The sequence below is a fragment of the Nycticebus coucang genome, chromosome 24, assembly GCF_027406575.1.
Source record: "Nycticebus coucang isolate mNycCou1 chromosome 24, mNycCou1.pri, whole genome shotgun sequence".
Classification (NCBI taxonomy): domain Eukaryota; kingdom Metazoa; phylum Chordata; class Mammalia; order Primates; family Lorisidae; genus Nycticebus; species Nycticebus coucang.
In genome coordinates, this window is record NC_069803.1 from 2,222,796 (window position 1) to 2,248,998 (window position 26,203).

Consider the following 26,203-nt stretch of genomic DNA (forward strand, 5'->3'; position numbering starts at 1 on the left):
CCCTGCTGGGTTCCTGGAGCTCTCCCCACCCTCGCTCTGTGCTCTGGAGACCTGAGTGTCTGCCGTGTGGCCAGGCAGGGAACTGGGTGGAGCTGAGTCTGTTCACTGCTTGGCAGTCCTGGGCTCCAGCCGCTCCCCCAGTCCCCCCTCACTCTGAAGCCTGGAGGCTTGGGCTGTGGCAGTGCAGTGGAGCCAAAGATTGGGAGAAAACGAGTGAGCTTGCTGCCAGTGGCTCTGAGTTCCCAGCACCCCACCCCACCCACACTCTGGGATCTGGAGACCTGTCCCCCCGGGAGTCCAGATTCTTGAGGGATTTGTCGGGGTGTGGACAGTCCCCGAACTGTGTCAGTCCTGACTCTGGGACACAGGCGTGAGGCTGGGGGAGACCCACATCAGAGCGGCAGTTCCCTGAGGCGGGTGACCATACCCCTGCCTCCCTGGGCAACCAGAGGAGGCCACCCCTGAGTATAGTATTTGCCTGAGGTGACTCACAGACCCCGGAAACATCCAGGGTATGTCCGACTCAGAGAACTGAGACTTCAACCCAGAGTAAGTGCTTCACTGAGGTAAAACAGAAGCCAGCGGACAAGAAGTCAAAACCACTCAGCCCCACCACATCAGACAGGGCCCCAGTCTCTCAGGCTAGACCACTGAACGGGCCCTCAACAAAACCCTAGGGGAAAAATCAAAGGGATTAAACAACCATGGGACGGAATCAGGGGAAAAACTGTGGTAACACGAATAACCAGAATAGATCAACCCCCCCAAGAAAAGAAATGGCGGATGTAATTGAAGATCACATTCATAAACAACTGGCAGACATGTCAGAAATCAAATTCAGAATTTGGATTGCATACAAGATCGATAAAATGGAATTAGGAATCCGAGGAGAAATTCAAAAGTTGTCTCAAGAATTTAACGAATATAAAGACAAAACCACCAAAGACTTAGACACACTGAAACAAGAATTTGCAGCCCTCAAACATATGAAAAATACAGTAGAATCCCTCAGTAACAGAATGGACCAAGCAGAAGAAAGGATTTCTGACATCGAAGATAAAGCCTTCGAACGCTCCCAAACTCTCAAAGAGGAAGAGAAATGGAGAGCAAAAACGGATCTTTCTCTTAGAGAGCTCTGGGATAATTTGAAGAAGGCAAACATACGAATAATAGGAGTTCCGGAAAACAATGAAGTGGCATCAAGGGGCACAGAGGCCCTTCTGCATGAAATTATGAAAGAGAATTTTCCAGACATGCCTAGAGATTCTGAAATTCAGATAGCAGACAGTTTCAGAACTCCAGCACGATTCAACCCCAATAAGTCATCCCCCAGACATATCATAATTAGCTTCACTAAAGTCAACATGAAGGAGAAAATTCTCAAGGTTATCAGGCAAAAGAAAGCCATTACCTACAAAGGTAAGAACATTAGAATGACTGAAGATCTCTCTGCTGAAACTTTTCAAGCCAGAAGAGGGTGGTCATCGACTTTTAATCTCCTAAAGCAAAATAACTTTCAACCCCGGATCTTGTACCCATAGATAAACTGAGTTTCATCTATGATGGAGAAATTAAATACTTTAATGACATTCATATGTTGAAGAAATTTGCCACAACCAAACCAGCTCTTCAGGATATTCTCAGACCTATCCTCTGTAACGACCAACCCAATCCTCTACTACAAACGTAAACTCACTCAGAAACTCCTGATCAAACTCCAACTTCTACAATGGCAAAAAGATTAAATTCATCGACCGGACTTTTGAAAAACTCGATACCCAAAATTTCACCAAATTTATCCATAATCTCCATTAATGTGAATGGCTTAAACTGTCCTCTAAAGAGACATAGGTTAGCTGACTGGATAAAAAAACTGAGACCAGATATCTGTTGCTTACAAGAGTCACATCTTAACTTAAAAGACAAATACAGATTCAGGGTCAAAGGATGGTCATCCATATTTCAGGCAAATGGTAACCAGAAAAAAGCAGGTGTTGCAATATTATTTGCAGGCTCAATAGGCTTTAAACCAACAAAAATAAGCAAGGACAAGAATGGTCACTTCATATTTGTTAAGGGTAATACTCAATATGATGAGATTTCAATTATTAATATCTATGCACCCAATCAGAATGCACCTCAATTCATAAGAGAAACTCTAACAGACATGAGCAACATGATTTCTTCCAACGCCATAATAGTCAGAGATTTTAACACTCTTTTGGCAGTGAGGGATCGATCCTCCAACAAAAAGCTGAGTAAAGAAATTTTAGATTTAAATCTAACCATCTAGCATTTGGATCTAGCAGACATCTACAGAACATTTCACCCTAACAAAACTGAATACACATACTTCTCATCAGCCCACGGACCTTACTCCAAAATCGATCACATCTTAGGTCACAAATCTAACCTCAGTAAATTTAAAGGAATAGAAGTTATTCCATGCATCTTCTCGGACCATCATGGAATAAAACATGAGCTGAGTAACAACAGGAATCTACATACTCATACAAAAACATGGAAGTTAAATAACCTCATGCTGAATGATAGCTGGGTCAGAGATGAGATCAAGAAGGAAATTGCCAAATTTTTGGAACTAAACGACAATGAAGACACGAACTATCAGAACCTCTGGGACACCGCAAACGCAGTTCTAAGAGGGAAATTTATAGCGCTGCAAGCCTTCCTCAGGAGAACGGAAAGAGAGGAAGTTAGCAACTTAATGGGACATCTCAAGCATCTGGAAAAGGAAGAACGCTCCAACCCCAAACCCAGTAGAAGAAAAGAAATAACCAAAATCAGAGCAGAACTAAATGAAATTGACAACAAAAGAACAATACAACAGATCAATAAATCAAAAAGCTGGTTTTTTGAAAAGGTCAACAAAATAGATAAACCATTGAAAAAACTAATCAGGAAAAAAAGAGTAAAATCTCTAATCTCATCAATCAGAAATGACAAAAACAAAATAACAACAGACTCCTCAGAAATCCAAAAAATCCTTAATGAATATTACAAGAAACTTTACTCTCAGAAATATGAAAACCTGAAGGAAATGGACAGATACTTGGAAGCTCGTCACCTTCCAAGACTTAACCAGAATCAAGTGGAAATGTTGAACAGGACCATTTCAAGTTCGTAAATAACATCAACCATACAAAACCTCCCCAAAAAGAAAAGCCCGGGACCAGATGGTTTCACATCAGAATTCTAACAAACCTTAAAAGAGGATGCAATGCCTATATTACTCAAACTCTTCCAAAATGTAGAAAAAGAAGGAAGACTCCCCAACACGTTCTATGAAGCAAACATCACCCTGATCCCCCAACCAGGAAAAGACCCAACAAAAAAAGAAAATTATAGACCAATATCTATAATGGATATAGACATAAAAATATTCAACAAGATCCTAACAAACAGAATCCAGCAACATATCAAACAAATCATACATCATGATCAAGTTGGCTTTATCCCAGAGTCTCAAGGCTGGTTCAATATACGTAAATCTATAAATGTAATTCAGCACATAAACAAATTGAAAAACAAAGACCATATGATCCTCTCAATTGATGCAGAAAAAGCTTTTGATAACATCCAACATCCCTTCATGATCAGAACACTTAAGAAAATTGGCATAGAAGGGACATTTTTTAAACTGATAGAGGCCATATACAGCAAACCAACAGCCAATATCATATTGAATGGAGTTAAATTGGAATCATTTCCACTTAGATCTGGAACCAGACAAGGCTGCCCATTGTCTAAATTGCTCTTTAACATTGCAATGGAAGTTTTAGCCACCGCAATTAGGGAAGAAAAGGGGATCAAGGGCACCCACATAGGGTCAGAAGAGATCAAACTTTCGGTCTTCGCAGATGATATGATTGTATATCTGGAAAATACTAGGGACTCTACTACAAAACTCTTAGAAGTGATCAAGGAATACAGCAACATCTCAGGTTACAAAATCAACATTCATAAATCAGTAGCCTTTATACATACCAACAATAGTCAAGTTGAAAAAACAATTAAAGACTCTATCCCATTCACAGTAATGCCAAAGAAGATGAAATATTTGGGAGTTTATCTAACAAAGGATGTGAAAGATCTATATAAAGAGAACTATGAAACTCTAAGAAAAGAGAGCTGAGAATTTTAATAAATGGAAAAACATACCATGCTCATGGCTGGGAAGAATCAACATTGTTAAAATGTCCATACTACTCAAAGCAATATATAACTTCAATGCAATCCCTATTAAAGTTCCACTGTTATACTTTAAATATCTTAAAAAAACAATACTTCGTTTTATATGGAATCAGAAAAAACCTCGAATAGCCAAGACATTACTCAAAAATAAAAACAAAGCAGGAGGAATTACGCTACCAGACCTCAGACTATACTACAAATTGATAGTGATCAAAACAGCATGGTATTGGCACAAAAACAGAGAAATAGACGTCTGGAACAGAATAGAGAACCAAGAGATGAACCCAGCTACTTACCGTTATTTAATCTTTGACAAGCCAATTAAAAACATCCAGTGGAGAAAAGATTCCCTATTTAACAAATGGTGCTGGGTGAATTGGCTGGCAACCTGTAGAAGACTGAAACTGGATCCACACCTTTCACCACTAACCAAGATAGACTCTTACTGGATTAAAGACCTAAACTTAAGACATGAAACTATAAAAATACTAGAAGAGAGTGCAGAAAAACCCTTGAAGAAATTGGGTTGGGTGATTTTTTTATGAGAAGGACCCCCCGGGCGATTGAAGCAGCTTCAAAAATACACTTTTGGGACTTGATCAAACTAAAAAGTTTCTGCACGGCCAAGAACACAGTAAGTAAAGCAAGCAAACAGCCATCAGAATGGGAGAAGATATTTGCTGGTTATGTATCTGACAAAGGTTTAATAACCAGAATCCACAGAGAAGTCAAACGCATTAGCAAGAAAAGAACAAGGGATACCATCACAGGCTGGGCAAGAGAATTGAAAAGAAACTTCTCCGAAGAAGACAGGCGAGCGGCCTTCAGACATATGAAAAAATGCTCATCATCTTTAATCATCAGAGAAATGCAAATCAAAACTACTTTGACATATCATCTAACTCCAGTGAGACTAGCCTGTATCACAAAATCTCAAGACCAGAGATGTTGGCGTGGATGTGGAGAAAAGGGAACACTTTTGCACTGCTGGTGGGAATGCAAACTAATACATTCCTTTTGGAAAGAGATATGGAGAACACTTAGAGATCTAAAAATAGATCTCCCATTCAATCCTGTAATTCCTCTGCTTGGCATATACCCAGAAGACCAAAAACCACACCATAACAAAGAAATTTGTACCAGAATCTTTATTGCAGCCCTATTCATAATTGCTAAGTCATGGAAGAAACCCAAGTGCCCAACGATCCACGAATGGATTAACAAATTGTGGTATATGTACACCATGGAATACTATGCAGCCTTGAAGAAAGATGGAGACCTCACCTCCTTCATGTTTACATGGATGGAGCTGGAACATATTCTTCTCAGTAAAGTGTCTCAAGAATGGAAGAAAAAATATCCAATGTATTCACCCCTACTATGAAACTAACTTAGGACCTTCACATGAAGCTATAACCAAGTTTCAACCTAAGAACAGGGGGAACGGGGAGAGCTCGGGGAGGGAGGGGGGACGTGGGTAGAAGGAGGGGGATTGAAAGGATCACACATGTGGTGCATCTTACAAGGGTACATGTGAGCCTTGGAAAATGTGGAATGTAAATGTCTTGACAAAGTAACTAGGATAGTGCCAGGAGGGCTATGTCAACTAATGAGTTGAAAATGTGTCAAATATTCTATCAAACAAGTGTATAGTGCCCCATGATCATATTGATGTACACAGCTATGATTTACTAAAAAAAAAAACAAATACACATTGACTGAAAGATTCAACATTGTAAATATGTCAGTTCTTCCCAAATTGATTTACAAGGTTATTGTAACCTCTATGAAAAAGTCCAACAAGTTGTTTATGGGACTTGACAAATGTGTAACAAAAGTGCGAGGTGGCAAAACTGGCTGTCCATATGGCAGAAAATAAAACCATACCTCTCTTTTACACTATATAAATTAGTAGATGTACTGAAGATTTAATTATAAAAAGTAATGATATTAATCCTAAAAAATATATATAGCAGACTAAAACCTAGGGCTATGGGAGAACTTCTTCGCAATATAGGCACCCAAAATTTAAAAAAAAAAATGATAAACAATTGTAAAAGTTTTTATAATCTGTTTTCTCTTCACAGCGTATAAATCTTTCACCTTTTAATTATAAAAGTTTTCATGTAGCAAAGGAAAAAAGCTTATAGAAAAATTATAGATGTGTAATAAGTATTTGTCATGCATATAAACAAAAGGTAACAGACAAAATCATAAAAAAAACCTTACAATTTACAAGGAAAAAAATAAAAAATAAACATTACAAGCAAATATTGAAATGACATGAAAAATCAGTCACAGAAGGACAGATCCAAATGATCAAGAAGCACAGGAGAAGACACTCAAATCCACAAGACATCAGAATAAAAATATACACATATGTCAGTGACATTATTCATATCCATCAGTCTGGCAAAAATAAAAAGAATAATCACATTTATTGCCAGAAGAAATATGAGGGAAAGATTAATCTCATATATACAAAAGGAAATTTTAAAATACCAACTTTAAAATATAGATTTATTGAAGAATATTTGCTGGTTATTCTTAATAACTTTACTATGAATAATATTCTAAATATATAGCTATAATTTATCATTAGAAACTAACATTTTTAAATAATTTAAAAAATTAATTAGGATAAAATATTAGTTACCAACTTTACCAAGACTTTGATCAAAATTTATAATAAAAATTAAAAAACCTCACAAGATAAATCCATCTATTTATATAGTGGTTAAGAGAATTGACTCTAGAGTTGAGTACTGAGATGGTTTACACTCTTAAAACTCTCAAACTCTTCATTTTTGAAAGGTTGATAAGCACAGAAATAAATATTGATAAGTCTTTTTTATTGCCTGACAATCAGAGAGTAAGATCTAAACAAAGCACATAAGAATAATTAACATATGGAAGCACATAAGAATAATTAACATATGGATAGTCAGAAATGAATAACAGTTCCCTAAATTAAGCTGCATTATTATCACAGATCTTTGATTTCTTTCTAGAAATACTGAAACATTATTCTTACATAAATAAATATGCAATGTCATGAGGCCTTAGGGTGAGATAAGACTGCTTCCATTCTAAAAATCTATGCAATAACTCATCTGCCTCACCAGCTGTAGAAATCTTATTTTTTTCTGACCATAATTCCAATGATGACAGCACAACAGTAACTTTAAATTGAGTGAACATCTAAAAACAGAAGAGATAAATACATGCAAAATTAATCGTTATGTTATTTTACAATAACCTAGAAATTAATTCATTTTCACATTTCATGCTCAGTTTGTATGAATAACTTAATTATCCAGAAACACCACATCAAGTTAGTGCAAATTATAATTTCAAAATAATTTCTTATATGATAATAAAAATACTTACTGAATTTACAAGGCCCAAAATTTCAATGACTTTATTTGCTACGATCATGCTATCAGAGCCCCAGTAATCATACTGAAAAACAGAATTAATTTATATTTAAATACAACTTGTTATGCAATATTTTTAAGATTTACTGTCCATATACTGTCAGAGTTTTGAGACTCTGACAATATATCAAATATATATCAATATATCAAATAAAATAATAATGAATATATTGATTCTTCCTACATTGCTAACAGCAATGTAAAAGGGCACAGCAACTCTGGAAAACAGTTTGGTAACTTCTTTCAAAACAAAGAATGGACTTACCATATAGCCCAGCAATTTCACTCATAGACATTTATCTCAAACAAATAAAAACTGATTCTCACACAAAAATCTACCCATTAATATCCTTTACAGCTTTATTCCTAATGGCCAAAAACTAGAAACTCAATAATTAAATGATTAAACAAACTATAGTACATTCATACTATGTGCTACTACTCTGCAATAAAAAGGAACTGACGAGGGTGGAGACAAGATGGCAGACTGAAGCCAGCTTTCCATAGAGGCTACCATCCTGAAGGAGAGTTAAGGGACGAAAATTTGGCAAGTAACCTGATGGATTCGAGCAGCACCAAGCGAGAAAGTTGAAGAACACACATCGACCCCACTGAGGAGAGCTGTGACCACAAGGACACAAACGAAAGGTACAAAACCCATCACCAAGCGGACGGGAGTCCCCCCCCCCATCTGATCAGCTTAAGAGCCCCACAAACAAATGGGCAGAAATCAAAGGACCTCCCACTACACTTCACGGGAGAGACCTACTAAAATCCGGACCTACCTCCCTTACGAGGGTGCCTAGGCATTCTCCGGCCAGGCATAAAACTGTATAAAACTGTAAATATCCTTTGCCAGCAACTCTGAGCTCCCAGCACTTCCCTCCACTCTCTCTGAGGTCTGAAAGCCTGTCCCCCAGGAGTTCGGATTCTTGGGTGACTTCTGGAGGGGAGAGGACAGTCCCCGAGCTGCAGCTGGTCAGCGCTGATTCTGGGGCACGGGAGAGAGGTGAGGACAGTCAGTGGAGGGTGACCCTCACCAGGGCGGTGCTTCCCTGAGGTGTGGTGCAGCAGCCCTCCTTGGGCAACAATACAACCAGGCATAAAACTGAGTGGAACTGTGTGACCTCGCTACCAGCGGCTCTGGGCTCCCTGCAGCTCTGGGCTCCCGGCCCTCCCCCTGCCCTCGCTCTGTGGTCTGGAGACCTGAGAGCCTGCCATGTGGCCGGGCAAGGAACTGGGTGGAACTGAGTGTGTTTGCTGCCAGCAGCTCTGGGCTCCCACCGCTCCCCCCACCCCGCGGCCCTCACTCTGAAGCCTGAAGGCTTGAGCAATGGCAGTGCGGCAAGAAACTGGGAGGAGCTGAGTGTGCTTGCTGCCGGTGGCTCTGGGCTCCCTGCAGCTCTGGGCTCCCGGCGGCTATGAGCTCCCGGTGACACTGGACTCCTGGCCGCTCTGGGCTCCCGGCACTCCCCCCACCCTCACTCTGTGAACTGGAGACCTGCGATCCTGCCGTGTGGCCAGGCAAGGAACTAAGTGTAACTGAGTCTGTTCACTGCCGTCAGCCCTGGGCTCCCAACGCTCCCCCCACCCCGCCCTCACTCTGAAACCTGGAGGCTTGGGCTGCGGTGGTGTGGCTGAACTAAAGATTGGGAGGAACTGAGTGTGCTCACTGCCGGCAGCTCTGGGCTCCCGGTGCCCCACCGCACCCTCACTTTGGGATCTGGAGGCCTGTCCCCCGGGAGTCCAAATTCTTGGGGATTTGTCGGGGTGTGGACAGTGCCTGAACTGCAGCTGGTCGGTCCTGACTCTGGGAGGCAGGAGTGAGGCTGGAGGATACCCACATCAGAGCGGCAGTTCCCTGAGGTGGCTGAAGCCACACCTCTTGCCTCCCTGGGCAACAAACCTGAGTATAGGATTTGCCTGAGGTGAATCACAGACCCAGAAACTTCCAGGGCAGGGCTGACCCAGAGAACTGAGACTTCAACCCAGAGCAAGTGCTTCACTGGGGTCAAACAGAAGCCAGCAGAAAATAAGTCAGAACCACTTAGCCCCAGCACACAAGACAGGGGCCCAGTCTCTCATGCCACAACACTGAACAGGACCTCAACACAACCCCAGGAGAAAAATCAAAGGGAGTAAAACAACCATGGGACGGAATCAGGGGAAAAACTCTGGTAACATGAATAACCAGAATAGATCAAACCCCCCACCCCAAGGAAAGATATGGCAGATTTAATAGAAAATCCCATTCATAAACAACAGGCAGACATGTCAGAAATCGAATTCAGAATTTGGATTGCAGACAACATTGATAAAATGGAATTAGGAATCCGAGGAGAAATTCAAAAGTTGTCTCAAGAATTCAACGAATTTAAAGAAAAACCACCAAACACTTAGACACACTGAAACAAGAATTTGCAGCCCTCAAACATATGAAAAATACAATAGAATCCCTCAGCAACAGAATGGACCAAGCAGAAGAAAGGATTTCTGACATTGAAAATAAAGCCTTTGAACACTCCCAAACTCTCAAAGAGGAAGAGAAATGGAGAGCAAAAACAGATCATTCTCTTAGAGAGCTCTGGGATAATTTGAAGAAGGCAAATATACGAATAATAGGAGTTCCAGAAAATGATGAAGTGGCATCAATTGGCACAGAGACCCTTCTGCATGAACTTATGAAAGAGAATTTTCCAGACATGCCTAGAGATTCTGAAATTCAGATAGCAGACAGTTTCAGAACTCCAGCATGATTCAACCCCAATAAGTCCTCCCCCAGACATATCACAATTAGCTTCACTAAAGTCAACATGAAGGAGAAAATTCTCAAGGTTATCAGGCGAAAAAAAGCCATTACCTACAAAGGTAAGAACATTAGAATGACTGAAGATCTCTCTGCTGAAACTTTTCAAGCCAGAAGAGGGTGATCATCGACTTTTAATCTCCTAAAGCAAAATAACTTTCAACCCCGGAACTTGTACCCAGCTAACTGAGTTTCACCTATGATGGAGAAATTAAATACTTTAACGACATTCATTATCTTGAAGAAATTTGCCACAACCAAACCAGCTCTTCAGGATATTCTCAGACCTATCCTCTATAATGACCAACCCAATCCTCTACTACAAATGTAAACTCATTCAGAAACTTCTGATAAAACTCCAACTTCTACAATGGTGAAAGGATTAAAAATGTCCACTAGACTTTTGAAAAACTTGATACCCAAAATTTCACCAAACTTATCAATAGTCTCCATTAATGTGAATGGCTTAAACTGTCCTCTAAAGAGACATACGTTAGCTGACTGGATACAAAAACTCAGGCCAGATATCTGTTGCTTATAAGAGTCACATCTTAACTTAAAAGACAAATACAGACTCACGGTGAAAGGATGGTCATCCATATTTCAGGCAAATGGTAACCAGAAAAAAGCAGGTGTTGCAATTTTATCTGCAGACATAATAAGCTTTAAACCAACAAAAGTAAGGAAGGACAAAAATGGTCACTTCATATTTGTTAAGGATAATACTCAATATGATGAGACTTCAATTATTAATATCTATGCACCCAACCAGAATGCACCTCAATTTATAAGAGAAACTCTAACAGACATGAGCAACTTGATTTCCCCCAGCTCCATAATAGTCCGAGATTTTAACACTCCTTTGGCAGTGAGGGATCAATCCTCCAACAAAGGGCTGAGTAAAGAAATTTTAACTTTAAATCTAACCATCCAGCATTTAGATTTAGCAGACATCTACAGAATACTTCATCCTAACAAAACTGAATACACATATTTCTCATCAGTCCATGGAACTTCCTCCAAAATTCATCACATCTTAGGTCACAAGTCTAACCTCAGTAAATTTAAAGGAATAGAAGTTATTCCATGCATCTTCTCAGACCACCATGGAATAAAACTTGAACTGAGTAACAACAGGAACCTGCATACTCATACAAAAATATGGAAGTTAAATAACCTCATGCTGAATGATAGCTGGGTCAGAGATGAGATCAAGAAGGAAATTGCAAAATTTTTGGAACAAAACGAAAATGAAGACACGAACTATCAGAACGTCTGGGACACTGCAAAGGCAGTTCTAAGAGGGAGATTTATAGCACTGCAAGCCTTCCTCAGGAGAACGGAAAGAGAGGAAGTTAGCAACTTAATGGGACATCTCAAGCAACTGGAAAAGGAAGAACACTCCAACCCCAACCCAGTAGAACAAAAGAAATAACCAAAATCAGAGCAGAACTAAATGAAATTGAAAACAAAAGAATAATACAACAGATCAACAAATCACAAAGCTGCTTTTTTTTAAAGGTCAACAAAATAGATAAACTGTTGGCCAACCTAATGAGGAAAAAAAGAGTAAAATCTCTAATCTCATCAATCAGAAATGACAAAGATGAAATAACAAAAGACTCCTCAGAAATCAAAAAAATCCTTAATGAATATTACAAGAAACTTTACTCTCAGAAATATGAAAATCTGAAGGAAATAAACTGATACTTGGAAGCTCGTCACCTTCCAAGACTTAGCCAGAATCAAGTGGAAATGTTGAACAGGCCCATATCAAGTTCGGAAATAACATCAACCATACAAAACCTCCCCCAAAAGAAAAGTCCCAGAGCAGATGGTTTCACATCAGAATTCTACAAAACCTTCAAGAGAAATTACTACCTATACTACTCAACCTGTTCCAAAAGGTAGAAAAAGAAGGAAGACTACCCAACACATTCTATGAAGCAAACATCACCCTCATCCCCAAAGCAGGAAAAAACCCAACAAGAAAAGAAAATTATAGACCAATACCACTAATGTATATAGACACAAAAATATTCAACAAGATCCTAACAAACACAATCCAGCAACACATCAAACAAATTATACATCACGATCAACTGGGCTTTATCCCAGGGTCTCAAGGCTGGTTCAATATAAGTAAATCTATAAATGTTAAGTCAGCACATAAACAAATTAAAAAACAAAGACCATATGATTCTCTCAATCAATGCAGAAAAAGCTTGATAACATCCAACATCCCTTCATGACCAGAACACTTATGAAAATTGGTATAGAAGGGTCATTTCTTAAACTAATAGAGGCCATCTACAGCAAAGCCACAGCCAATATCATAATGAACGGAGTTAAACTGGAATAATTTCCACTTAGATCAGGAACCAGACAAGACTGCCCATTGTCTCCATTGCTCTTTAACATTGTAATGGAAGTTTTAGCCACTGCAATTAGGGAAGAAAAGGCGATCAAGGGTATCCACATAGGGTCAGAAGAGATCAAACTTTCACTCTCCGCAGAAGATATGATTGTGTATCTGGAAAACACTAGGGACTCTACTACAAAACTCTTAGAAGAGATCAAGGAACACAGCAACATCTCAGGTTACAAAATCAACATTCATAAATCGGTAGCCTTTATATATACTAATAATAGTCAAGCTGAATAAACAATTAAGGACTCTATCCCATTCACAGTAATGCCAAAGAAGATGAAATATTTGGGAGTTTATCTAACAAAGGACGTGAAAGATCTATATAAACAGAACTATGAAACTTTAAGAAAAGAGATAGCTGAGAATGTTAATAAATGGAAAAACATACCAAGCTCATGGCTGGGAAGAATCAACATTGTTAAAATGGCCATACTACCCAAAGCAATATATAACTTCAACGCAATCCCTATTAAATTTCCACTGTCATACTTTAAAGATCTTGCAAAAAAAATACTTCGTTTTATATGGAATCAGAAAAATCCTCGAAGAGCCAAGACATTACTCAAAAATAAAAACAAAGCAGGAGGAATTATGCTACCAGACCTCAGACTATACTACAAATCAATAGTGATCAAAACAGCATGGTACTGGCACAAAAACAGAGAAGTAGATGTCCGGAACAGAATAGAGAAACAAGAGATAAATCCAGCTACTTACCATTATTTAATATTTGACAAGCCAATTAAAAACATTCAGTGGGGAAAAGATTCCCTATTTAACAAATGGTGCTGGGTGAACTGGCTGGCAACCTGTAGAAGACTGAAACTGGACCCACACCTTTCACAATTAACCAAGATAGACTCTCACTGCATTAAAGATTTAAACTTAAGACATGAAATGATAAAAATACTAGAAGAGAGTGCAGGGAAAACCCTTGAAGACATTGGGTTGGGTGAGTTTTTTATGAGGAGGACCCCCTGGGCAACTGAAGCAGCTTCAAAAATACACTATTGGGACTTGATCAAACTAAAAAGCTTCTGCACAGCCAAGAACACAGTAAGCGAAGCAAGCAAACAGCCCACAGAATGGGAGAAGATATTTGCAGGTTATGTCTCTGACAAAGGTTTAATAACCAGAATCCACAGAGAACTCAAACTCATTAGCAAGAATAGAACAAGGGATACCATCGCAGGCTGGGCAAGAGACTTGAAAAGAAACTTCTCTGGACTCTGACGGAAGGCGGAGCATGATGGCGGACAGGACGGACGTGTAGCCCACCTCTCCCAAGCCATCAGGTGAGAGGAAAGGTGGTCTGGACCTTCCCTCTGTGTGGATTATTGGAGTGGACAGACAGCTAGAGACACCCAGGGAACTGGCGGTTTGCTATATATGAGGCGTAATTTAAAATCACAGACTCTGTTGTAGAGATTCTTCCCTGCTCAGCCATGCCGGCCAGCAGGCCCCTCCCCTACGGAGGTCAGCAGCTTGTAAATGCTGACAAAATCCAATTGACAAATAATTAATCCTGAACTGAGGGAGGCTTCCGAAAGGAGAGCCACTCAAAACCACGGGGATCTGGGCAAACTGTTGGACAATTGAAGGGAAGGGATCCTGCCCGGAAAACAGACATTTTGAACTACCCAAAAGGGTGGGCACCTTTCCCCCAGGCATTGGAGGGGGCTGGCAGTTCAGGCTGTGTGGCGAACTGGCGAGCGCCCATCCAAAAGGAAAACTCTGATCCATAAAACTCAGAATAAGTCCCCCGAGTGCTCCAACCACGGGAACCGGCTTGAAGCCTAGGACCCGGCTTTGGCTTCCGGAGCCGCGAAGCTACTGAAGCCGCGGACGGGCTTTGGCTGCTGAAACTGCGGGAACCAGCTACAGGAGATAGAGCCGGTAGCCCACCAACGACCGCGCTAACTCATCACTGCTCCCCTTATGGCCGATTGCAGTCGCCAGTTTGCAGGGGAACCTGGGAACAGAGTGGAGGGACTTAGGAAGTGTGGACACCTGCACTGAGTGGGAAAGTCGGTCGCAAGTGCTGTCTGGAAAAGAACAGCTGAGGTTGCACAATTCTTAGGCGACAATCTTTTACAGAAACTCCAAAATGGCGATTGTCCATGGAAGGTGGTTACCATGATAACGGTATAAACTTTAAATCAGGTATAAGTCTCGGAACCACTCACAGCACCACCTGGTGTCCAGAAAGTATATCGCAGTATGAATATATTCCTATGAAAGTTGATCCCTACAGCAGACATATAGATATTTATGGTATATATCTACACACAAGAATATTTTTGTAGTTGGTGCCTTTTTTTTTTTGTTTTGTTTTGTTTTTTGGTTTTCGTGGGGGTTTTTTGTTTTATTTTGTTTTTGTCTGTTTTTTCCACACCTTTTTCTTAGAGGAGATTTCAATAATGTTTTTATTCTTACTTTTTATATAGATATGTCTTTTATTTCTATGTCTTCTAATTTCAATTTCTTCTTTCTTCTCATTTAACATTCCTTCTAACACCACTTTTTTTCTCTTTTTTTCCTTTCTTTCAATTATTTTACAATTATCACTATTTTTATTGCAGTTGTTCTTATATTACTGTTGTCGTGGCTGTTGTCTGTATGTCTATATGTCTCTGTCTGTCTCTGTATCTATGGGCTCATGTACCTGGTAACCTTTGTATCTGTTTATTTGTTCATTTTGTCTCAATGAGCCTGGTGTTACGACCTGCAACTCTGAGCTCCTAACACTCCCCTCCACTCTCACTCTGTCATCTGGAGACCTGCCCCCGCAAGAGTCCAGATTCTTGGGTGAACTCTCAAGAGGTGTAGGCAGGACCTGGAGTGCAGCTGGCCAGTGCTGACTCTGTAGAAAAGGAGCGAGAAGACGATGGTCGGCTGAGAGGGAATTACACTGGAGTGGTGGTGCCCCGAGGTGCAGAGCAACAGCCATCTTCAGCAATAACAAGGCCCACCCCCAGATATCCCATAGCCTCTCCTCCTGTCTTCCTGGGCAACCAGATGAGTCCGAGCATCTTCTCAGATGGCAACCACCATGGAACAGAACTGGGACTGAAACACAGGCACCATGAGTAAAGGGTTTTCCTGAGATGGTACCGACCTGGGTGGAACACAGGGACTAGAAAACACACTCGCAGAGCCGGGAAATTCCCAGGGTGGGGCTGATCCAGAGCACTGCTCTACTGAGCCTAAAACGACACACCTGGCCCTTAGGGGATCTCCAGCCTATAGACAAAGGAGGCCAAGAGGCTACAGCCAACAACTGATTGTGCTGCGAATACAAACCCGCAGGACTAAAGACAGGGCCTGAGGCACAGGTTCTGGGAACTCAAATCAGCCTCTCCTCTGCAGAGGAATCTGGAAAGGTCAGAAACAAACTCCCACAGGGTTGTTCCGTTCACCCAGTGACATAAACTAAGGGTGGGGCTGGAACTGAGTAAACACCTCCAGCCTCCATCAAGTGCCCGAGGTTGACAGGCCACACCACCACCTGCTGGATAAAGACAGAGAATAGCAGCCTAGTCGAGCAGACACAGACTACCCTGTGACTTAGGCAGGGGCAAACCCCTGGAGTATCTGCTTACTGCAGACAACTGACTGGGTCACAGCCCTGTGGGGCTAGCAGCAACTGGGTGTGACAGAGCTGCAAGGTGGGGAAGGAGGCATCAATCTTCCAAAACTGATCCATTCACTGGTGGCTCTTCCTCACTCCATCCAGCACTGGAGAAAGCCATTTTAGAGCAGTCACCAGACCCCTGTAATCTAGTTCCCAGGGACCTCTTGAACTCTCCCACCCGAGGCAGCTGCTGACTGAGACAATTGACTTGGACCTTTTGAACTGAGTCACTCACCTGGGGACTATCCAGGTGGTGCCCTGGGTGTGTGGTTGTAGGAAGGTTTGATTTTCCTTTTCCATTTGTTGCCTGTGGTGGGTGGGGTGACTTGATTGCTGGTATTTCTCCACAGCTGAGACTTCAACCCAGAGTAACTGTTTCACTAGGGTCACATAGAAACCAGCTGAAAACAAGACAGAACCGCTTAGCCCCTCTCCACCAAACAGGGCCCCAGTTTCTCAGGCCACAGCACTGTATGGGTCCTTGACAAAATACTAGAGGAAAATCAAAGGCAGTAAAACAATCATGGGGCGGAATCAGCAAAAAACTCTGGTAACATGAATAACCAGAATAGATCAACCCCCCCCTCCCCAAGGAAAGATACGGCAGAAGTAATGGAAGATCCCACTCATAAACAAGTGGCTGAGATGTCAGAAATAGAATTCATAATTTGGATGGCAAACAAGATTAACAAAATGGAATTAGGAATTCGTGGAGAAATTCAAAAGCTGTCTCAAGAACTTAATGAATTTAAAGACAAAACCACCAAAGACTTAGACACACTGAAACAAGAATTTGCAGCCCTCAAAGATATGAAAAATACAGTAGAATCCCTTAGCAACAGAATGGAATAAGCAGAAGAAAGGATCTCTGACATTGAAGATAAACCCTTTGAATGCTCCCGAACTCTCAAAGAGGAAGAGAAATGGAGAGCAAAAATGGATCACTCACTCAGAGAGCTCTGGGATACCTCGAAGAAGGCAAATATCCGTCTCATAGGAATTCCTGAAACAGATGAAGTGGCCTCACTGGGCGCAGAGGCCCTTCTGCATGAAATTATGAAAGAAAATTTTCCAGACATGCCTAGAGACCTGAAATTCAGACAGCGGATAGCTTCAGAACCCCAGCACGACTCAACCCCAATAACACAGCCCCCAGGCATATCATAATTAACTTCACTAAAGTTAATATGAAGGAGAAAATTCTCAAAGCGGCCAGGCAAAAGAAATCTATTACCTTCAAAGGGAAGAACATTAGAATGACTGCAGATCTCTCTGCTGAAACTTTTCAAGCCAGGAAAGGGTGGTCATCAATGTTTAATCTCCTCAAGAAAAATAACTTTCAACCCCGGATCTTGTACCCAGCTAAACTGAGTTTCATTTATGACGGAGAAATTAAATACTTTAATGGCATACATATGCTAAAAAATTTGCCATAACCAAACCAGCTCTTCAGGATATTCTCAGACCTATCCTCCATAATAACCAACCCAATCCTCTACTACAAAAGTAAACTCACTCAGAAACTTCTGATCAAACTCCAACTTCCACAAGGGCAAAAGGATTAAAAATGCACACTGGACTTTCGAAAAACTCAATACCCCAAATTTCACCAAACTTATCAATACTCTCCATTAATGTGAATGGCTTAACCTGCCCTCTAAAGAGACATAGGTTAGCTGACTGGATACAAAAACTCAGGCCAGACACTTGTTGCATACAAGAGTCACATCATTTTTTTTTTTTTATTCTGCACAAGCATGGGCTACAATTTGATTTATTATTTTTTTTTTTTTGAAGAGTCACATCTTAACTTAAAAGACAAGTACAGACTCAGTGTGAAAGGATGGTCATCCATATTTCAGGCAAATGGTAACCATAAAAAAGCAGGAGTTGCAATTTTATTTGCGGATACAATAGGCTTTAAACTAACAAAAGTAAGGAAGGACAAGAATGGTCACTTCATATTTGTTAAGGGTAAGACTCAATATGATGAGATTTCAATTATTAATATCTATGCACCCAACCAGAATGCACCTCAATTTATAAGAGAAACTCTAACAGACATGAGCAACTTGATTTCCTCCAACTCTATAATAGTTGGAGATTTTAACACTCCTTTGGCAGTGATGGATCAATCCTCCAACAAAAAGCTGAGTAAAGAAATTCTAGATTTAAATCTAACCATCCAGCATTTAGATTTAGCAGACATCTACAGAACATTTCATCCCAACAAAACTGAATACACATACTTCTCATCAGCCCATGGAACTTACTGCGGAATCGATCACATCTTAGGTCACAAGTCTAACCTCAGTAAATTTAAAGGAATAGAAATTATTCCATGCATCTTCTCGGACCATCATGGAATAAAATTTGACATGAGTAACAACAGGAATCTGCATACACATACAAAAACATGGAAGTTAAATAACCTTATGCTGAATGATAGCTGGTCAGAGATGAGATCAAGAAGGAAATTGCCAAGTTTCTGGAACAAAACGACAAGGAAGACATGAACTATCAGAACCTCTGGGACGCCGCAAAGGCAGTTCTAAGAGGGAAATTTATAGCACTGCAAGCCTTCCTCAGGAAAATGGAAAGAGAGGAAGTAAGCAACTTAATGGGACATGTCAAGAGACTGGAAATGGAAGAACACTCCAACCCCAAATCCAATACAAGAAAAGAAATCACCAAAATCAGAGCAGAACTAAATGAAATTGAAAACAAAAGAATAATACAACAGATCAATAAATCAAAAGGCTGGTTTTTTGAAAAGGTCAACAAAATAGATAAACTTTTGGCCAACCTAATCTTGAAAAAAAGAGGAAAATCTCTAATCTCATCAATCAGAAATAACAAAGACAAAATAACAACAGACTCCTCAGAAATCAAAAAAATCCTTAAGGAATATTACAAGAAACTTTACTCTCAGAAATACGATAATCTAAAGGAAATTGACCATTACTTGGAAGCACATCACCTTCCAAGACTTAACCAAAATCAAGTGGAAATGTTGAACAGGCCCATATCAAGTTCAGAAATAACATCAACCATACAAAATCTACCCATGAAGAAAACCCCGGGAGCAGATGGTTTTATATCAGAATTCTACCAAACCTTTAAAGAGGAATTAGTACCTATATTACTCAACCTGTTCCAAAAGGTAGAAAAAGAAGGAAGACGACTCAACACATTCTATGAAGCAAACATCACCCTGATCCCCAAAACAGGAAAAGACCCAACAAGAACAGAAAATTATAGACCACTATCACTAATGAATATAGATGCAAAAATATTCAACAAGATTCTAACAAACAGAATCCAGCAACATATCAAACAAATCATACATCAAGACCAAGTTGGTTTTATCCCAGGATCTCAAGGCTGGTTCCATATATGTAAATCTATAAATTTAATTCAGCACATAAACAAATTGAAAAACAAAGACCATATGATTCTCTCAACCGATGCAAAAAAAGCTTTTGATAACATCCAACATCCATTCATGATCAGAACACTTAAGAAAATTGGTATAGAAGGGACATTTCTTAAACTGATAGAGACCATCTACAGCAAACCCACAGCCAATATCATATTGAATGTAGTTAAATTGGAATCATCTCCACTCAGATCAGGAACCAGACAAGACTGCCCATTGTCTCCATTGCTCTTTAACATTGTAATGGAAGTTTGAGCCACTGCAATTAGGGAAGAAAAGGCAATCAAGGGTATCCACATAGGGTCAGAAGAGATCAAACTTTCGCTCTTCGCAGATGATATGATTGTATATCTGGAAAATACTAGGGACTCTACTACAAAACTCTTAGAAGTGATCAAGGAATACAGCAGTGTCTCAGGTTACAAAATCAACATTCATAAATTGGTAGCCTTTATATATACCAACAATAGTCAAGGTGAAAAAACAATTAAGGACTCTATCCCATTCACAGTAGTGCCAAGGAAGATGAAATACTTGGGAGTTTGTCTAATAAAGGACGTGAAAGATCTATATAAAGAGAACTATGAAACTCTAAGAAAGGAGACAGCTGAGAATGTTAACAAATGGAAAAATATACCATGCTCATGGTTGGGAAGAATCAACATTGTTAAAATGTCCATACTACCCAAAGCAATATATAATTTCAATGCAATCCCCATTAAAACTCCACTGTCATACTTTAAAGATCTTGAAAAAACAATACTTTGTTTTATATGGAATCAGAAAAAACCTCAAATAGCCATGACATTACTCAAAAATAAAAACAAAGCAAGAGGAATCATGCTACCAGACCTCAGACTATACTACAAATCAATAGTGATCAAAACAGCATGGTACGGGCACAAAAACAGAGAAGTAGATGTCTGGAACAGAATAGAGGAACAAGAGATGAATCCAGCTAATTACCATTATTTAATCTTTGACAAGCCAATTAAAAACTTTCAGTGGGGAAAGATTCCCTATTTCACAAATGGTGCTGGGTGAACTGGCTGGCCACCTGTAAAAGACTGAACCTGGACCCACACCTCTCACCATTAACCAAGAGAGACTCTCACTGGATTAAAGATTTAAACCTAAGACATGAAACTATAAAAATACCAGAAGAGAGTGTAGGGAAAACCCTTGAAGAAATTGGGTTGGGTGAGTCTTTTATGAGAAGGACCCCCTGGGCAATTGAAGCTGCTTCAAAAATACACTATTGGGACTTGATCAAACTAAAAAGCTTCTGCACAGCCAAGAACACAGTAAGTAAAGCAAGCAGACAGCCCTCAGAATGGGAGAAGATATTTGCAGTTTATGTCCCCGACAAAGGTTTAATAACCACAATCCACAGAGAACTCAAACGCATTAGCAAGAAAAGAACAAGGGATCCCATCGCAGGCTGGGCAAGGGACTTGAAGAGAAACTTCTCTGAAGAAGACAGGCACACGGCCTTCAGACATATGAAAAAATGCTCATCATCTTTAATCATCAGAGAAATGCAAATCAAAACTACTTTGAGATATCATCTAACTCCAGTGAGACTAGCCTATATCACAAAATCCCAAGACCAGAGATGTTGGCGTGGATGTGGAGAAAAGGGAACACTTTTGCACTGCTGATGGGAATGCAAATTAATACATTCCTTTTGGAAAGAGATATGGAGAACACTTAGAGATCTAAAAATAGATCTGCCATTCAATCCTGTAATCCCTCTACTGGGCATATACCCAGAAGACCAAAAATCACACCATGACAAAGATATTTGTACCAGAATGTTTATTGCAGCCCAATTCATAATTGCTAAGTCATGGAAAAAGCCCAAGTGCCCATCGATCCTCGAATGGATTAATAAATTGTGGTATATGTACACCATGGAATATTATGCGGCCTTAAAGAAAGATGGAAGCTTTACCTCTTTCATGTTTACATGGATGGAGCTGGAACATATTCTTCTTAGTAAAGTGTCTCAAGAATGGAAGAAAAAGTGCCCAATGTACTCACCCTTATTATGAAACTAATGTAGGACCTTCACATGAAAGCTATAACCCAGTTACAACCTAAGAATAGGGAGAAGGGGGAAAGGGAGGGGAGGGAGGGGGGATGTAGGTGGAGGGAGGGGGGATGTAGGTGGAGGGAGGGGGATTAATGGCATTACACCTGCGATGCATCTTACAAGGGTATATGTGAAATCTAGTAAATGTGGAATGCAAAGGTCTTGGCAAAATAACTAGGAAAATGCTATGAAGGCTATGTTGACTAGTGTGATGAAAATGTGTCAAACGATCTATGAACCAAGTGTATGGTGCCCCATGATCATATTAATGTACACAGCTATGATTTAATAAAAAAATAAATAAATAAAATAACTCTGACATAAAAAAAAGAAACTTCTCTGAAGAAGACAGGGAAGCAGCCTTCACACATATAAAAAATGCTCATCATCTTTAATCATCAGAGAAATGCAAATCAAAACTACTTTGAGATATCATCTAACTCAGTGAGACTAGCCTATATCACAAAATCTCAAGACCAGAGATGTTGGCATGGATGTGGAGAAAAGGGAACACTTTTGCACTGCTGGTGGGAATGCAAATTAATACATTCCTTTTGGAAAGAGATGTGGAGAACACTTAGAGATCTAAAAATAAATCTGCCATTCAATCCTGTAATCCCTCTTCTGGGCATATACCCAGAAGACCAAAAATCACATTATAACAAAGATATTTGTACCAGAATGTTTATTGCAGCCCTATTCATAATTGCTAAGTCATGGAAAAATCCCAAGTGCCCATCGATCCACGAAGGGATTAATAAATTGTGGTATATGTACAACATGGAATACTATGCAGCCTTGAAGAAAGATGGAGACTTTACCTCTTTCATGTTTACATGGATGGAGCTGGAACATATTCTTCTCAGTAAAGTGTCTCGAGAATGGAAGAGAAAGTACCCAATGTACTCACCCCTACTATGAAACTAATTTAAGAACTTCACATGAAAGCTACAGTTACAACCTAAAAATAGGGGGAAGAGGGAAAGGGTAGGGAGGGAGGGGGGATGTGGGTAGAGGGACAGGGATTGAAGGGATCACACCTGTGGTGCATCTTACAAGGGTATATATGAGGCTTGGTAAATGTGGAATGTAAATGTCTTAGCAAAGTAACTAAGAAAATGCCAGGACGGCTATGTCAACTAATGTGATGAAAATGTGTCAAATGGTCTATGAACCAAGTGTATGGTGCCCCATGATCATATTGATGTACACAGCTATGATTTAATAAAAAAAAAAAGGAACTGACTGCTGATATGTGAATAGCTTTGCTAAACCTCAAGAAAATTATGCTGAGTGTGAAACAACAACCTTAAACAAATACATACTGAATGATAACATTTTTTTTTTTTTGCAGTTTTTGGCTGGGGCTGGATTTGAACCCACCACCTCCGACATATGGGGCCAGCACCCTACTCCTTTGAGCCACAGGTGCCTCCCTGAATGATAACTTCAAGCAATACATGTGAAATCATAAAGAAGGAGACCAGCTTAGTATTTGCTAAGGGTTAAAAAGAGGGCCATGGGTGTGGCTCTAAAGGGTAGCATAAGACTGTGGTCTCCGTCCCCAGGCCACAGAAAGTAGAATGCCTAATGACATGAGAGAGAGAGTTGAGGCAGTGATGCTAACACTGGGACTGTCTAGTTGCAGGAAAACAAGGTCAAGGCTCCCAGTGATTCTGCATTATGGCAAGAAGTATAATTATTGCATTATATATTACAATGTAATAATAACAGATATAAAGTACACAATAAATGTAATGTGTTTGCCTCATCCCAAAACCATCTACTAAATAATCGTCTTCCATTAAACCAGTCCCTGGTGCCAAAAAGCAGTTCCAGGGGGCTGCTGGTATAACTGTGTCTTGTGATGACAGTACAGCTGAGGGTCTTAATTGTGGTGGTGGTTACACAAAGCCACTTATATGTTACTATTGCACATAAACTATAGCGAGTTTCTCTCTCTGTATGTGTATATATACATGTACATTATATATAGTTTTATATATATACTATATATATAGTTTTGACATTGTTGCAATCCAGAGTTTATTCAAATTTCAACAAATATATGCTTATTAGTAATACATATTAACAACACACACTAATAGTACACATACAATCATTTGTGTGTGTGTGTGTGTGTTTAGATTCAAGTAATAGTAGCATATAAGTGGCTTTGTGTAACCACCGCCACAATTAAGACACTCAGCAGTACTGTTACCACAAGATACAGTTATACCAGCAGTCCCAACATTTTTGGCACCAGGGACTGGTTTCATGGAAGACAATATATGTATATATATATATATATATACAGACAGAGAGAGAAAGAAACTCACTATGGTGTGTATATATCTCTCCTTTAACTCTGTACATTAATGAGGCTAATCTTTTAGTTTCCTGAAGGGAACCTTTCTCTCATCCTTATGCTCTTGCAAAAGAAGATTTTACACAAGATTTTCCTGGGCTCCACCCTCCACCCAGTTTTCATTTCTTATATTCATCATGTGACTTACTATATTAGTCATGTCTTCTTATTTTCTGTATTTCTGAAGCTTTAGCACCTTGAGGCCTTGCTGACGCTGGAAAACCCAACCCTCTCAGAACCAGCCAATTCCTAGAGATAGTAAGTGACTTACCTTGGATTGTTCCTTTCACATACAAGCTAATCAATCCAGAGCCCACGTTACACACTCGCATACTCAAGAGTCACTACTCCCTTCCCCTAATCACCCCAGGGCCAGGTATCAAGCAACTAGGGACAGTCCCTTCCCACAGGGCCCACTGAAATTAATCAAATTAGCAATCCTAACACTACTTACCTGCCTTATCAGTTACTTCTCATTGGAACCACATTGGAACCACAATAGCAACACTTGACCATAGGTCACCTTGAGTCCTCTACCTCCTGGCTGGCTTTGGTGTTCCCCTTGTGGTCTATGCATGATATGGAATGCTCCCTGCATTTTTCATATGCTCCCTGCATTATGTGGAGTGTTCCATACCATTGGAAACTGCAAGTAACACTCTGTCTTTTCTTTTCTTTTTTTCACTCAGTGTTTTATCTTTTTTAATTAAATCATAGCTGTGTACATTAATGCATTTATGGGGCACAAGGTGCTGATTTTATATACAATTTTAATGTAAGTATTTCAACACTCTATCTTTTCAATAACAATCATCTTCTGATCTGTTGGCACCAACATATCTGAATAATAATAAAACCTACATTTTAAAACATCTGCTTGCACTCTCTTAATTGTATACCAAGTTACAGTTGAATGTTTCCATGTCAGTCTCCATTATTAAACTATTTTTATAGTACCATATGCTTTCTCAATCATAGTACTAAATTCACTAGGCAACAGTTGTGGATATAATTTATAAAACTAGTAAATAAAAGATCAGTGTTACTTTTATTCATATGCACAACATATAGTAACACAGATTCTACAGCTGGTTTAATGTAGGCTTTATTAAAGAATATATAAATGCATATAAGAACATATAGAAGAAATGTTTAATCAACATCACACGGCTTGCAAACCTGGCAATTTGGACAAGATGTTCTTAAAACAACTCTCAAGGTTGATAACATAATTTAAAACAAAAGGATTTTCTTAAAATCCCATCAACTCTGGCTTCCTGAAAAACTCAACCTTAAGAATTGGCAATGAATACTACTCATATTCTCTGTACAGTTCCATGAGTGTGACAAATAAATGCTATCATCAGAATAAAACCAGGAAAATACATTTTTATCCCTATTTTCTGAAGTATTTCAAATATTAGAGGAAATAAAGCCAAAAGTGGTTATTACCCCAAGGTTCCGAAGTTCAAAACCCCTCAAATTGTTTATGAGAATTAAAGACCTAGAGGTGTCTTTTATATCAGGAAAAAAATGGACTGAAACAGGTGCATCATCCAAATTGCTTTAAAAAGCTTCACACAATTATGTAGTTCTGTGTAGTTATACTACTATCACTTTTGCCCCAATAAAAATTTTATAAGGTAAAACATTCCTAAGGCTACCTATTGCTCTTCAAGACTTCCTAAAATAGGAACTTCTTTTTGGCCAAAATCACAAAACTGATATAATTTTGACTATTTAGTTTTTCAATTTGCACATTTTTCCACTATTAACTCTAT

The 26,203-nt window shown here is 39.6% G+C and overlaps 1 protein-coding gene across 1 annotated transcript in view; it reads right to left on the reverse strand.

Annotated features, from left to right (window-relative positions):
• ADAM32 (ADAM metallopeptidase domain 32) overlaps nucleotides 1-26,203 on the reverse strand; it is a 380,224-nt gene that overhangs the window by 280,581 nt on the left and 73,440 nt on the right. Inside the window, exons 7-8 of the mRNA XM_053578831.1 lie at nucleotides 7,603-7,674; nucleotides 7,247-7,413 (exon numbers count right to left, since the gene is read on the reverse strand). Coding sequence (XP_053434806.1) covers nucleotides 7,247-7,413; nucleotides 7,603-7,674 — 239 coding nt within the window. The remainder of the gene's footprint in view (nucleotides 1-7,246; nucleotides 7,414-7,602; nucleotides 7,675-26,203) is intronic.